At 45.7% G+C, this 15294-nt stretch overlaps 2 protein-coding genes across 16 annotated transcripts in view; both read right to left on the reverse strand.

Moving 5' to 3' along the window:
• Nucleotides 1-12093, reverse strand: part of LOC118512692 (ADP-ribosylation factor 6) — a 33322-nt gene extending 21229 nt beyond the window's left edge. The window contains exons 1-3 of one of the 15 annotated variants that reach the window (XM_036057494.1): nt 11984-12093; nt 10749-10859; nt 10359-10637 (exon numbers count right to left, since the gene is read on the reverse strand). The gene's annotated coding sequence lies outside the window, so the exon portion shown is untranslated. Of the gene's footprint in view, nt 1-10358; nt 10860-11247 lie in introns of all 15 variants that reach the window. The other 14 variants (XM_036057493.1, XM_036057496.1, XM_036057495.1 and 11 more) reach the window with 14 other exon arrangements.
• A 296-nt stretch (nt 12094-12389) lies between these two features.
• LOC118513479 (probable elongator complex protein 2) lies at nt 12390-15106 on the reverse strand. The gene is made up of 4 exons (XM_036059277.1): nt 14896-15106; nt 13479-14823; nt 12623-13418; nt 12390-12562 (listed from the first exon to the last, which is right to left on the reverse strand). Exons 1-4 carry the CDS (start codon nt 15016-15018, stop codon nt 12448-12450), a joined length of 2379 nt encoding a protein of 792 aa, XP_035915170.1. The 5' UTR covers nt 15019-15106; the 3' UTR covers nt 12390-12447.
• Nucleotides 15107-15294: the final 188 nt, after the last annotated feature.

Genomic DNA, 15294 nt, shown 5'->3' on the forward strand with positions numbered 1-15294 from the left:
CAAGGGGGCTTTCCAGGTGGAATGTGTGTCCTTTGGACAAGTAATCAAGCCGCCTTTGTGTTATGACCGTTACCATAAATAGTGTAATGAATGTCGGCAACTTCATCTCCTAATATCTCTAACTTTACCAACTTAACACACAACTTGCGAATAAAATGGCACACCATCAATCAAGGGAATACGCTTCGAAAAAAACAGTGGACGCTTCCATGAAAAGAGAAGCGTTCGTCCAGGCTGTTTTTGTCCCACACCAGACCAGAACATAAACACCGTTGTGTTGTGATTAATGTGGGCGCCACTTCTCGCGCGACTAAGCCATATGAAATGGTACAGAAATCAATAAGTGCTTCCGTTCGTTCGCACGTTCTGTTGCTTCTCACGACTCGTCTCGAGCACAGTAATGGCTGAGAATTTCACCCTCCCAGAGAACTATTTCTGGTGCGCTGCAGTTGATGAGCATCTTACAACAATAATAATCGGCACATCAAACAAGAATCGATTCGTGGAGCAACATTAATCGGGTAAAGTGCTGCTAGTGTTGTGTTCGCTGTTCCTACCGTTAGCTAGTGTTCCTCAGCGTAAACATGATAATGTGTGTGCATACCTTAGGAAGATTCCACCATCATTCACACAGATGATGGATGGATGCAATTGATTAGTACACATTGATAAGAAATTGGGAGGGTCGCTGAGGAAATAATCGACAAGAACTTCACCAACTGCGGCTCTCGTGTGCATGATTTCGTGGGGACTGCTAAAATAGACTACAGGACGGTTACAAATACCGTTGAAACAATTTAGAGAATTACAGTCCAGTGGTTATGCTTTTTATCTCTATTTGCTAGTCGTCTGCAGTAGCAAAGAGTAAGTGCTTACGGGCAGAGCAGCTCAGAAGGGACCAATAAATTATTCTCCACCGTTCGTTCTAAATCCCCCCGAGCGCGAAGGTTTGGAGGTGAACGTAATTTGTCCTCTAGAACCTAGAAAACTAGAGCAAACGAACGCGTCTGTTATCGGGCAGCGTTGCATCACACTGTAAGAAACTTCCCACAAAAAACCACAGGCTAACCAACACCATCACCAACCAACTCTGCCAAGGGCAATTTCAGTCCAGTTGGTGATCGTTGTGCACTGATAACAACACCAGAGCATGTAACAATCCGCACACTCGCGTCTGATTACTGGGGGGCGCCGTTTGAACTTTACTGAGCACTGGTGTTTGGAGAGACTTTCGACAAAACCCAACGACAACTAGCTACCCACTCAATATTACCTCCCGAGTGAAATTAGTTAACGAGACTAAAAAATCCTACAGAAATGGCTATGTTAAAGAAGGAGGGATGCGATTACATCATGAGCAGCATACTGACATCGTCATGTACGACGATAGAACGGCGCACCACATCATCAGTGGTGAATGAAAGCAATTGTGTTTACAGCTCCTCGATTATGGATAGATAAGTTCCATTAGATAAGGCTAAAACATTCCGTATTTAAGAGCCAAACCAAGCATATGACTAAGCGATTGGTACATAGTTTAAAACGCATCAGGAGCAATCGATATTGTGATCCTAACCAACAATATCCAACAATTTGAAAGGCTAGAACCAATCAGCTCCGGTTTTATTCGATATCTAACACCACACGGAAAGAGCTGCTCGGTGGGATGATGGTAGAGGTGTCAGTTGCTAACACGTACAGGCCGGTATCGAATCCTATGCGGACCTCCATCCCACATACAGGACTTTAGACTACCTACTTCCACTGCTAGAGAAAGTCACAGAAGCTAGTAGAAATAAGGTAGGTCAAGATCTCAAGAGGTATTATGCGTGGTGGGTGGTACAGAAGAAGCCAAACCACAGACGACGACCACATGCACCAGAGAAGAAGGAATTATTTTATCATATCAATTGCTCTAACTCTACCAGATTTTACATAAAATTGTTCACTTCAGCCCTCAACCTCATTTTTACATCCTATTTTCCTTCCAGCAGGAAAAACTTATCCCACACAGCATACCCGAACATACAAAACCAACAACGCGATAAGAAAACTAACACACGTAAATCGCTCCACTTGCCTCTGCCCGTCTATGTGGATCGTAGGTCAAACAATCGTAATCACCGCGTTTCATTTTTCTCTCGCACTCTGCGTGTAGACAAGGACACAGATTAACATTCGCACCCGCGTCGCTGACGTCAAAAGGTGGGCAGGGGCAGAAAGCAAAGACCACACGACACCGCAACGCAAACGCAAAACCCCGGCCCCGGCGATGAGCGAACGCAATCGTCCACCGGCGGACCTTGATAAGACAGACACCTTCGCCTTGTGGAACACTCGGATACATTATCTGCGCGACAACGAAAAATCGGCACGTCCCAATAAGCGGGACGTGTTTAGAAAGAAAGAAAAGGGACGTGACGAGATTGGAGCATAGATAGACAGCCGCTTAGGGTCAACATCAGCAGCAGCAGAAGGTATCCATTGTTGGCAATAGTATTTCCCTAGTAAAATAATGTCCACAAAATAAAAAAGAATCCCGGGACAGTGAAATAAGATACCATTGATGATGGGTACACAGTTTTCCATTCCAAACGTTTTATTTGATTTGTTTACAGTTGTTTGAATTTTCTTTTATCAAACCTGCGTTCCATGCGATGCGTCTTCCAGCTGAGCTAAATTGCAAAATAAATATTGCAGTGAGCAGACGGTCATGTTAATACCATTTTTATTGGCAATAGTAATGCCCTTGCTGGCCAGAAGTAATTTAATTCCATATTTATGCTAAAACCAACTCACTCTCTCTCTCTCTTTCTCATAGCAGAGAATCGATTCCTTTTGCACTTTAAACAGCAAGATTGGCCTGTCGAAATCATTGTCCTAAACGGTGAATGCTGCTACAGCCCCCCCTAAAAAAAACCGTCAGCTCCAAAAATTTAAGCCTCACGAAAGCCCATAGCCCCCAAAGCAATCGGAACCATCTGCTCTGTCGGCGACTCGCTGACTTTTCCCACTGGGTAAGTGCTTTTATTCACAGAAAGATTTTCCTTTTCCCCTGATTGCGACCATGACCCTCGACATCTTACAGAGCCACGCGATCCTCAAAATGTGTGTGTGTGTCTATAGTGGAAAATCTTCACCCATACCCGGCCACGATAATGATATTCATTTTCTGTTTTCCATTTCCTACAAGCCGCGGTGAAACAAAAATTGGCGCAAAAAAAGCAGGGCCCCAAAAAGGCATACATTACAGGCGCATTTCATTTCCGAGGCTGAATTTCTTTTTACTACCCATTATCCGGGGGGCCACAGGAAAAGGCTTTTGGTTTTTCTTGTCGAGCAGACGACGACGGCGACGAGACTTTCGCTCTTATTTTCCCATCCCCAAACACCCAGCATGCGAATCTGGTTTCCGGCCGAGTTCGGATGATGATCCCTTCCCTTCCGTGTGGAAAATGGCCTGCACTGCATGTGTGTTGTGCGGCCTTTTCTGGTCTGAAGGTGAAAAGTGAAAAGTGAACGAAAATCTTGGCAATTATTTCACTGGCGCCTTCTCCCTCACCTTCCATTGCCGTTTCGTCGAAGTCAAAATCGGGTGCGATTAATTTACCCACCGGAACCGAGCCGTAGAAAGAATCGAGAGAGAGAGCAACCGATCGATCACCCAAAAACAGGGGCTGTTGTACTGGGCATGACCTACCATTGGCAAACTCTTCGGCGTCTTTCCTGCGCCAAACAAGGCGTACGACCGGGCCTGCCTGCGGCGATCGTTATTGCTTTAGGTCAACGGAGAGTCAAAGGAAACGCAAACCAATCGGCACTCGGTGATGATGATCATCATCAGCCCCGGGGCGCACCCATGTTCGCTCCTGATCCTTTTCATCCATTAAAATGCACTTTCATCTTCTGGGCGAGGGCATTAAAAGTAAATTTCCAGCAGCAGCTACAGTAGCGCTGCGAGGTTTTATTGTGGTAGCTTTCCTTTCCTTTCCTACAACTCTCTTCACTAATCACCACCAGTCTCAGGTCCGAAACGCGTCCATCTTTCTCTCGGTTCGTGTCTGCTTATTATCGTCTTGCAGAGTCCAGCAGTGGGTCTGCAGCAGTAGCCAAACATCGCAGAAAAAGCGAGTAACGCCGATTGTGAAAAGTGCAAACACAATGGGAAACAATTAATCGAAATCGACCGACGAGAAAGAAGATCACCACCACCATCGGACCGGGTCGTAGTCATATCGGTCGGAAGCAAGTTCATCGTGTTCGCCATTTATGCTAAAACCCCCGTCCATGCTCCAACATCTGGGCGGGGCAGGGACTGGTTATTGCAACCGCGACCAGGGAGCCTGCTGCTCAAATGGGTCGTCGCGCGTATGACAGCGAGATTTAATTAGGGTATAATTTATGAATCTAGCACAATGGCCAGCCGGAGGGCTCGCTACTAGCAGCGGCGCTTGCCAACCGAGGGTCGAATGAACCGTGATTAACCTGTGTGCGTGCATGTAGCCTTTCTCTCTCTTACCCTCCGGGAGATGCATTACCGCCGAGGGGGTTTAACGCTTTCCGCCAATTTTACTAAACGAAAGTGACGTCGAACGTAGCTCGCGGTGGAAAACAAGAGAAATCTAATTTCATACACAAAGCATCGTGGACGGACGTACTTTGGATGGCGAAGATGACGCATTGGATTAGGGGAAAAGGGGTGTTAAATCCCTCCAGAGAGAGAGAGAGAGATAGGGAGAGACTGCTGAATGGATGGCTTTTGATTAAGGAAATGTAGAACGCATTGATTGGGTAATTATAATGCACTTGATGTGCAGCACAACTGAGTTGGATTTATGTTGAATATTGCTGTGGTTTAAGAAGTTCACCACGGGGCAGCAGCTACTCTTACCATACCTTCTAGCCAGGGTGAAGCTATATGACGCAGTGAGCTGTTTTGGAATCCCGGCCAAGGTTGCCTGGCTTGCAGGAATGACGTCACATGGCAGGGATAATCTTTGCTATGCAAGAACCTGCGCCATGGGGAATGGTCTCTTAACTGACGTTATAGAGAACCATCCGAGACTCGATGGTGGAAACTTTTGAGAACAATATTCTTTAAATGTATGTAGCTCTTAGCATACTCCGATAATATAACCATCATTGATTTGAGGCTTTCCTAGGTAGCAGAAGCTTACCAAAGGATAGAGCAAGCCAGACCATCCAGACCGCCTCCCCGTATGAAAGGCTGACTACTTTACTACGGGTAAAATTAAGTCACAGAAAGCCAGAAATGGCAGGCCGGGACCTCTCGAGGTTGTAGTGCCAAGGAAGAAGAAGAATATACAATCCAGGAACCTTCTGGTATAGACCAGAGCAAGACCAAGCAGAGCAAGAGATAGAGATTACCTTGGACTTTGTCCAAAACGGATAAAATCCTCTTGTGGAAGCGTTTAAGAGGAATAACTACGATGACCAGCGCTATAAGATGTACTGCCAAAGTTCCAGTCCACTAGTCATGCCATGAGAATAGCACCGAACAACCCACCCCTTAAAGTCTTTATAGGTCGTCCATAAAATTACTCAGCCAGTCGGTCAATGACATGCAGTTTTTGCAACTCTGCTGGGTAATTATCAATAAAACACCCTCCACACAATAATTGGCCCAGTCGACGCTTGAGAAGAGTACTCTTGTTCGCTGATAAGAGCCCATACTGATGACCTTTTTTTTGTTTGTGTGCTTCACACTTTGCAATTATCAATTTGAGACACTGTTTGCTCTACTTTAAAGAAGGAAATGAGCAGAGTAAATGCATTAACAAAACATGCTGATTTTATGGACTTGTTTAGGCTACTGCTTTGGTCTAGATACATCAATTCCCCACCTATCGGCTTAGTCCTGGCAGCTTTTTTATTTCTGATGTTATTCGTGAAGAACATCCCTCAGAAGCTAAACTCGTTGTCTACAAAGCGACCAATAAAATTGTGTGAGCAAAGCTCAAGCTTCCAACAGCTATATTTACTAATTTTTTGCACCAACGCCATTCAGAACACTCATCAAAAAGACTGCTTGACATAATTCAACTATACTGCCCTATGAGAAAATAGAAAAAGTGGCCCGAAAAACAAAACTTCCATATTTCAATAATGTTCGGTTTTTTTTCTGCAATCTCCACACTTAACATCTTATAACGCCTCTTAGTAGCGAGCAACATTCCACCAGCTTTCACACTTTTATCGCCCCGACAGTGCCGAAAAGGTGAAAGCTCACGGTGTCATAAAGCTGTATGAACGCACGATCGTATACTCGCCACGAAGACAAGACAAGCAGCAGACAGAGACAGACAGACAAATACAGTTGGCGCGCGTAGGAATGTTGCCAACAAGCAAAAAGGGTGTCTGAATGGGCCACCAAAGGTTTTGGTGGGGAATGTGTTTTAATTCCGTAGGTAGTTAGCCCCAGAGTGCTCTTCCAACGCACCTTTCTTCGCCGAGCTGCTACAAACTCACGTCTCAAGATGTTTTTTTGCCCTGTGCCAGAGATTTGCAGGGATCGGAGGGAGAACAATTTTAAAAGCATCCCCCCACCACAACGCCAAAGGGAGAGGGTGAGTGAGAGAAAGAACCAGGAAAACGGAAATGAAACGGCCTGTACACAACAAAAGGCCGACACCGCCGTAAATCCGATTGTTGTGCACACTATTCACCAAAACAGGGTGTTTTTCACGCTGGGCGCGCTCATTTTCATCAGCACACGGGCAAAGGACTTTTGGGTGCTGTCGGGCGGTAGTTTTGTTCAGGGCGAAAAAATACCTCCTTTCTCTAACTACACACACACACACAAAACCCCGAGAGAAAAGTCTAGAAAAACTCTCCCACATCACCAAAACAATTTTCGCCGGTATTTTTAATATGCCAGTACCGGACAACAAGCAGACCTGGTGGTGAGAACTTGGCTGTGTACCATATCATATTTACCGGTGCATTATTATGAGTTTGAAAGGGCTGCGAAACGTTACACCCTAATGGTGTCAGCTTCTGTGACTTTTAAACAACAATAATGCTTTAGGAAAATCTTAGTTTAAAAATATATGAGAACATCTTGCAAAAAAACATATTTCTCCAGCAGTCTTCCTAGTGCTTGAAACATACTCCAATTTCACGCCAATTTATGTTCCACTTGCAGCATTACATTTCGCACAGAAAGGTAGCAGAATCTGGGCTGATCCCGAGCAGCCCGAATGGCGTCCACTGATACTGATTCTCTTCCTCTCTGTGTGACAAAATCAAGCGTCCTCAGCAGGAAAGCAGAACACACGATGCGATGGCGCCATAGTTCCTCACCTAAAATTAAAGAACAGTGTCATGTCGCTTCGTCCGCTCCTTTACGACTTCCGTTGCTCGAGAGCTTCACCGCGGCTAGTTCCGCACGCTCGGAAGCGGAAAACCAACGACCCATACTACCAGCAGAACGGAAATCTGCCTCCATTCTTCAACCGGGGAGTCGTACTTAGTGTGGAGTTTGGTGTGTGTGATGGTGGGTCGCAATTTAATTGGGAGTTCAAGTTGTTTTATTTTGCTTTGAGCCCTCTTTTGTGCTTTTCTAGCTTTAGAATTTGAACCTCAGCATTACAGGAGTTCATATTTCGAGAGGAGGGCTTTTGCAGGATACTATTTGCTAGGAAAAAATATTCTGAGGAGTACACCTCAAGAATCGTAAAGAACTCTGTAGTAGACTGTTTATTTTAAATTGCGTAAAGTGTCTACAAATCACAAACTTGTCTCTATATATCTCTCGACGCTCTTAAAAACACCGAAATGCAATAAAGGAGTTATACTGATTCAATTTGCACAATCGTAACCAACAGTAAGCGTCACCGCCTTTTTTATCGCCCAGACTTGTTCCTGCAGTTCCTTCCGACCAAACTACCCCATAAACTACCCCAGCGCAAATGGCATTTCCTTATCACTAAGCTACCAAAGCATAGTACAAACACCGGAAGAGGATCGAAAAGAAGAGAAGCACGCCAAAAAGAAACAGACGGTACGAACACTTCAAGGGCTGTGGTCCTACAAACAACACATCCCAGCTAGTTAGGCAGCAGGATGTGCGTGTGCGAGCGGTGTGGCTGCATCTCATTTCCAATGCGGCTCGGCCCGGAAGCAGACGGCGACGGGACATTATCTGTTTTGCCATTAGAAGAACGGGCAAAGCAAATTCAAACAGAATTTTAAATTTCGAATCATTATCTTTCACTTTTTTTTCGCTAGTTGGATAAGAATAATATGTTCTTTTCTCTAGAAAATGGAGAATTTTTGTAACTACAGCCAGGAGTTCCTTAAATTTCACCTTACTGATTGTAACTCCAGAACGGGATATCGTAGCAACTACGGGAGTAATCAAGTCAAAGAAACCAGAACTGGTAGAGTCTAGACCTAAAGAAGATGGCACCCTATCCAAAACATGGAGACACAGCGACAAAAAAATATTATTTAATTCCATTTTCTTTAGGGTGAGCGGTGTGGTTTTTTTTGTGGGACATTTGTGGTCCACAGCACAATGAAGTCGATGCATTCGAGGGTTGCATTTTAGGTCACCAAGGGACATGTTGCTTTTTTCCATTTTCTAACAGATGAATTGTGATCCTCAGTAGAATATTTGATAAGAAAACGTTTGGCTTCATTGTCGTCCAAAGACAGCATAACATTGTTCAAATGGACATCTGTTCGATCTACTACCCAGGGCTCGCGAGCAAAGAAAACCCACAAAGCAAGATTATCCATACAACTGCATTTTGCAGGAACGCGATCCCACCCGATTCTCCCGTCAGTCCCCACCCACATCGTCGATTGTGATAAATTGGTCTTTATTTCTATCGACGGGGCGACTGTCCTTTTAAGGGGTTCAATCAAACTTTTTTATGGCTTAAACCTCACATAAAATTCCCTCCATCGAACAAATATCGATCGAGTTCTGTGTGGCTGATGTTGCATGTGCTAGAGAGCTCGCAAAAGAGGGAATTCTCTGCCATGCCGTGGAAAATTCTAAACATTATCCTCTCTCACTGGTGGGGAAAATTTTCACCTAATCACATGGCTCGTTTGTTCTATTTTATGGTGGTTTACGATCATCCGTTTCGCATTCTAGGATAAACCGGGAGACTAATTTCTAACTCAATTAGCAGTGTACAGTCGTCATGTTTGGGTCGATGTTTGCCGGGAAACATAGATTTGCAACGTGCATTTTAAAATCGATTTCAATTCTCCATTTTCCAAGAACTTTTAGAAACTTTTAGATTTCAGTGATCAAGAGTTATGATCAATCGATCGATCATTCGGGAGTTGGTTTGTGTATAAAAATCGCCCTTTTTTGTTGCTGTTCCCATAGAAACGCTATGATGTTGCGGATTGCTTTCTTCTTCAGCTGTTCGGAAGTCTGCATACCCCTTTCTATGGGCCCTTTAGCTGTGTCTACCATGAATTATAATATCACATCCATTTTATTACCTGTAATCTTTTGCTTTTTAAAGGTTTTTTTTAATGTTCCTTCTTGCCCTAAGCATTAATCTTTGCTTCGGTCGGAGTATTTGTTTTAAAAGGGTTGTTCGTCACACCTTTTGTGACAGGAAGATGCCCTCCACTTCAGACCGGGAAAAAGAACCGGACGAGAGAGAGAGAGTGAGAGGAAAAACACAAAAAACCAGATTTACTGCTTCGATGCGTATCAAATTGTCCAATGAAGCTATTAGCACTGAACAGAGGAAAAAGCACGCACGGCTAGAGGAAACACGATACACAGTGGTCTCAAATAACTCATCCGGGGCATTTGCCAAGACCAGAGAAAAGGTACAGTTGTGAGAAAAGAAACGACCGAGTAGGAAAAAAAAGGTCACTCTTCCCGGACGGTTGCGGACGAAATCTCTGTTCTACACGCCAGATTCATTGGAAAAATCCTAATGATTGGAGGTAGATTACGGAGGGCAAACTGTAGCTCAATAATGCGATATGTTTTGTACTTAAAAAAGGCTCTGAACTATTATGGAGATGGTTGTTTTGAAGAAAATTAGAAATGGTCTTTGGAATACATCCCGAAAGAGGAATCTCTTGAACGGGAGTCGTTGTCGTAGCAACAGATCTAGCCTTAGTCGAACAAGGAATTCCAATTTTGATCGGATTTCTAAACCCGCTTCTCGTCTATACTTCAGTGCAACCAGCTCAACCAGCATAAACGACCGAATCGATCAAAGCATGCATGTGCCATGCTAAAACGAAGCGTTCTTCAACTATGCGGATGATGCTCTTAATTGTTCCGTTTCGTTGTGTACTCCCTAAAAACAAATCGGACGCTGTGGGTTTGGCATGCATTTTATCCAACTTACCTCTCTCTAAATACACTGAGTACGCCTCGGACAGTGCCCGGACAAAAGCTGGACTGTGGTGCTTCACAAAACACTCTCCGGCGGAACGGTTTTTTGGAACGTTGGTTTTTCCCTTTTGTTTTTAAAACCCTCAGTACCGCCACAAGCAGGGGATGAATCACACGGAAATGGGGAGGCCAAAATCACCGCTACGTCAACACAACATTGGTAGGGGGAGAGGGGGCACACATACACAAACACACACACACACACGCGCGCTCTCACACTACAGTACACCACCTAAAACAGAAACGGCCGTTGTTGTTGGTGCTGTTGCTGCTGCTGCTGCTCCAAAAAGGGGGAAACCCACTGCACACAGCAACATGCACACACACACACATACACACACACCTCAGCCCCTACAGCAACGCGCACACACAACTAGCTCTGCTCGCTTCTTCACTTGCTTTGCGGCACAATTGCGCTCGAACACATTTCCACGCAACGGCAACAATCGGCTGGCTGAACGAAGGAGAATAGGGGCGAGAAAAAGAAGAACACAAATCGATTCAATGATAACGACGGAATGGCATACAAAATATCGAGCGAACCCGGAGCCAAGGTGTTGGGCTGGGGGTAGTTATCGGGGGGGGGGCTCTATATTTGTGCACTTGCATTTTTGTTTTGGTGCATGTTTTGAAACGCATCAGAAAACGCACCAATCCTGTTAACCTAAAACAAAACAACACAAAAGCAAAAACCTCCTAGTTCTTCAAATCTTCTGTCTGATTAGACACATTCTTTTCTTTTCCTTCCTGCCTTCCGTAGTAGCATAATTTATGCTCGCTCTACCACCACCACTGCTGCCTGTGCTGCTGCATAGCAGGAAAAAGAAAAACACACAACACACCGAAAAATGCAACCGCGACGTCGTCGTCGTCGGTGAAGAATCACACGCACACAGCCATACGCCGACACACAACCACATCCAGACACGCCTAATAGACGGGGCGTATACAGGGCACACAGCACTGCCAAACCGATCTCGCTTCCTTTCCGGTTACGGATGCGGTCGAACCATACACGCCTTCTTGATGCAGCTTTGCATTCGGTATTGCTTGCTTAAAGCAAAAACTTCCGAAGTATTTATGCAGTTTAGTGCAATTCTTCACATACACTGCCGCCATATATCACGCCGTGCTTTTCTCAGTAGACGACCGCGTACGGGTCCGCTCCGAAAATCAGCCTAATTGATCTCTTCCCGTATTCGCTGGTGTGTTCCACGTACGTTTGTATGAGGTGGATGATGCCCGCTTCTCGGAAATCGGAATCATGAACGAACCGACAGCAAAGAATGCTGTAGAATCAATCAGGGTTCCCGCACACTACTGCACCACGCACGCGTATTCTTCCTTTAGTATTGCATACGCACTCACACACACACGCACACACGTTCAACGGGGGCAAAAGAAAGCTCCCAGAAAAGCACGGCAGCCCGTGATGCGATTGATGACGCGCGCACTCTGCACAATCACGGAGCCGATACACACTTTGGTGTGCAAGCGTGAAATGCACTTTCCCCGCTGCACCAGCGCTTTTCCGTGGGCTGGAAAATGCAAACCCGTCGTGATCACTCACTCACTCACTGGTGCTACGCTATCAAAACATACACACGCAAGCTCACCCGACGATTGAATCTTCTTCACTGTCGGATGGGTTTCGGTTCGGCTGCTGCTGTCAGCTAGCTGTCAGCGGTGTCGTGGCTCGCGTATTTTGACCAAAGTGAACGATGATTTTTTAACGAATGTTTTCAGTGTTTGGCGTGCGTTTTTTGTCCACGTGGAACTGCGTGTGGTACCGTTGTGATATTGCACGAAAGTGCTGTGAAATATGAATGGCGATTAAAAATGCAATTCGTATTTCGATATGCATACCTTAAGGGGTATTTTATTGAAATAAAAATAATTCGATCCGTGCTTATTCAGGACCGCATTCATGTATCAATCCACAATATTAATTTACGGACCAAATTAGGACAAGGAAACTGGATCCTTTCACCACGTACCTCGGAACATAAAAGTACTTTATTTATAATAATTGTTCCTCCCTTCTACAACTTCAATCCATACACCCGAACCAATCCATCCTCTCCACAGCTTGCTAGCTGGTGACTCTCCTCGTGTGGCCGGAATGATAGGCGTTTAACCGTCATATGATGTGCGTGCCTAAAACGAACAAAATAAAATTAATCATTTTCCACACACAAGAAAAACTTTTCTACTTACGCTTCAGAAATGTTGACCAGCAGATCCCACTGACCCAAACCGTACAGTTTAATCACACCACTCTCCAAACCAACTGCCACCAGGTACCGATCGTCCTGGAGCTTCTTTCTGCCAAACGCGACCGCCGTAATTGATTCATTCTTAAGCTCCAAAACGGAGCGTTGTACAAATGGTGCCGCAGAAGCGCCCTGCTGCTGTTCCTGTTCAGCTCCAATCCACGCAACCACCTTCCCATCCCGGGATCCTGTTGCGAAAAGCTCCGAATCGTGCGACCAGTCACAGCACCAAATAATACGCGTATGCACACCTTTCGTTTTGTCCGAACGCATAACCAACTCGAACGAACCGGCCATCTCCTCACGGCGAAACACGGAAAACGTCCGATCACGTGACGCTGCCAGCAGGAATTGACCGTTCGGTGAGAATGCTAACTGTGTAACTGTGAGCTGATGTGCGGTGAGGTGTTGCAGAATGCGCCAAGATGCTGTGTCCCAGAGTAAAATTTGTGCCTGGTTCGCTGACGTTGCACGACATCCCGATGCGATGAGGCTTCCGTCGGGCGAGGATGCGATCGCGTAGAGTTCGTTTCCGTGTCCGTATAGTTTCTGAATTTCGGGCCAAAGTGTGTTTTGCATCAACGTTTCCTCGGCCGGTGGGGACTCCAGTGCGATCGGGCTGAAGTAATGTTCCGGATACATGTCCTTGATGTGGCGCTTATCCGGTTCCGGCTGCTCGACGTCAAATACCGCTTTGTTGGACAGTCCCAACGATGGGACCGATGCTCCCATAGGGTTACCTAAGAAAAAGGTAAAAAAAATTGTAGTATTCCTCGTTTTAATCGATGGTTGTTACTTACTTTCAATAACAGCATCTCCCTCCGGATCGCTCGCAACACCACAAAGTGCTCTAAAGTTTTCCACGAAATTTGATGGCGCTTGAAAGATTCTTATTATCTTCTCCTCTGCCGCACTGGCTAACCGATAGCGTGAAAGCAGCGTCAAACATTGCATGTCGTAGCCGTGCACCTGGGGCCGTCCAATCTCGTGCCACGTAACTTCGCCCTTTCTGTTCCACGGTGCATGTATCCGGGTAGTTTGATCGGCGGACAGCGTAATCACATACATCCCCCCGACAGGATCCCAGGCAAGATCTCGTACCCCGCCAAAGTGGCCTCCCAAAATGGTTCCCGGATTCCACAGTCCGCGCTGTTCGTCGTCCTCGTGCCACAGATGGAAACTACCCTGGAACCCATGTCCAATGATGGACTTTCCGTTGGGTGAAAATTTCCCTCCATAAAACCCTAGCGATGATCCACCAACCTCACCCACTCGAACACTTTCCACCCACACGCCACTCTCTGACGGTGTCCAAGCGATAAGGCTCTTATCGATCGAGCTCGAAAGCAGGTGAAGCTTACTGTTGTGTAAGGAAAAATGCACTCCATACACCCATCCTTCATGCCCCTGCAGTACGGATTCCAGCGAAAGGGCATAATGATATTCGCTACCGTCCACCGCGCGAACAGTAAACGTACGCTCCTCGATCGTTATATCCTCATCGAGACGGATTTCTTCAAAATCTTTTTGCTTCTGCAACGATTCTCTCGGTGAGATGCGCCACAAACGAATGAAGGTATCCTGGGACGAGGTGGCCAACAACCAGTCGTCGCTATCCGGCAGCTGAACGCAATCCAATCCACGCACCCAATCAAAGTGGCCCTTCAGTTGTTCCACCTGTACAAAGTTTTCTTCCTGACGGACACAAAGGTTCACCACGTCCGTGTCGGTCGCGAACGCAAGCATGGTGGCGTTCGATCGCGGTAAACTGAGCAACTTCATGGCGAACGTGAGTCCCGATCGTAAGTCGATCGTTTGAAAGCATTCGAAGGTTGATTCATTCACACAATGCCACAATTTGATCGAACTATCAACTGATCCGGTGGCAACGATCAGATTTTTCGCTGCATCAACGAATGCATCAACCACCGTCACACCCTTCAAATGTCCGTTCAGAACAAATCGTGCAGGATTAGCTTCAGCTCCATCCTGCTTGGTATTCCACAGTATGCATGTGCCATCATCCGAACCCGAAACCAGATGAATACTACCGTGGCATTCTATTGCAGCGCGAACTACACGTACCGTGTTTACCCTTGCTTTGTGGCCGACCAACGTGCGAATGATTTTAACCGAACCTTGGTACTGAAAAGAAGTCAAACAGTGATCATTTCATTCAATGTGCGCAATTGAGTGGTTCCCTTTAGCTGCACCTACCTTTGGATCGAACACGGCAATGGCGTGGCTAGCGGCAAAGTAAATCAACCCATCTTGCCCCCAATCTAACGAATCCGGCGTTCGATTACAGGCGGCCGATGTATAGATCGTTTCGATGGACATTTTGGAACTTTTCGCTGAGGAAATGCGTGAATCAGCAGCAGCATGTGCGCCACCAAAAACCGGCAATGTTTACAATGGAGTGGAATGTTTTGATGCAACTGTCAGTTTGACAGTTGTGAACGAATCGTGTAAGGGCTGCTCAAAAAGCAACGAACAATTAAAAATTCAAAACAATAATAATTGCGAAGAAATGAAAATGAAACCCAGACTGAAAAATACATTAGATAATTAGAAAAATCAAAAAATGTTTCTCGGTGAAATAAATCTTCTAATCGT

This window comes from Anopheles stephensi, chromosome 3, assembly GCF_013141755.1.
Source record: "Anopheles stephensi strain Indian chromosome 3, UCI_ANSTEP_V1.0, whole genome shotgun sequence".
NCBI classification, from domain to species: Eukaryota; Metazoa; Arthropoda; class Insecta; order Diptera; family Culicidae; genus Anopheles; species Anopheles stephensi.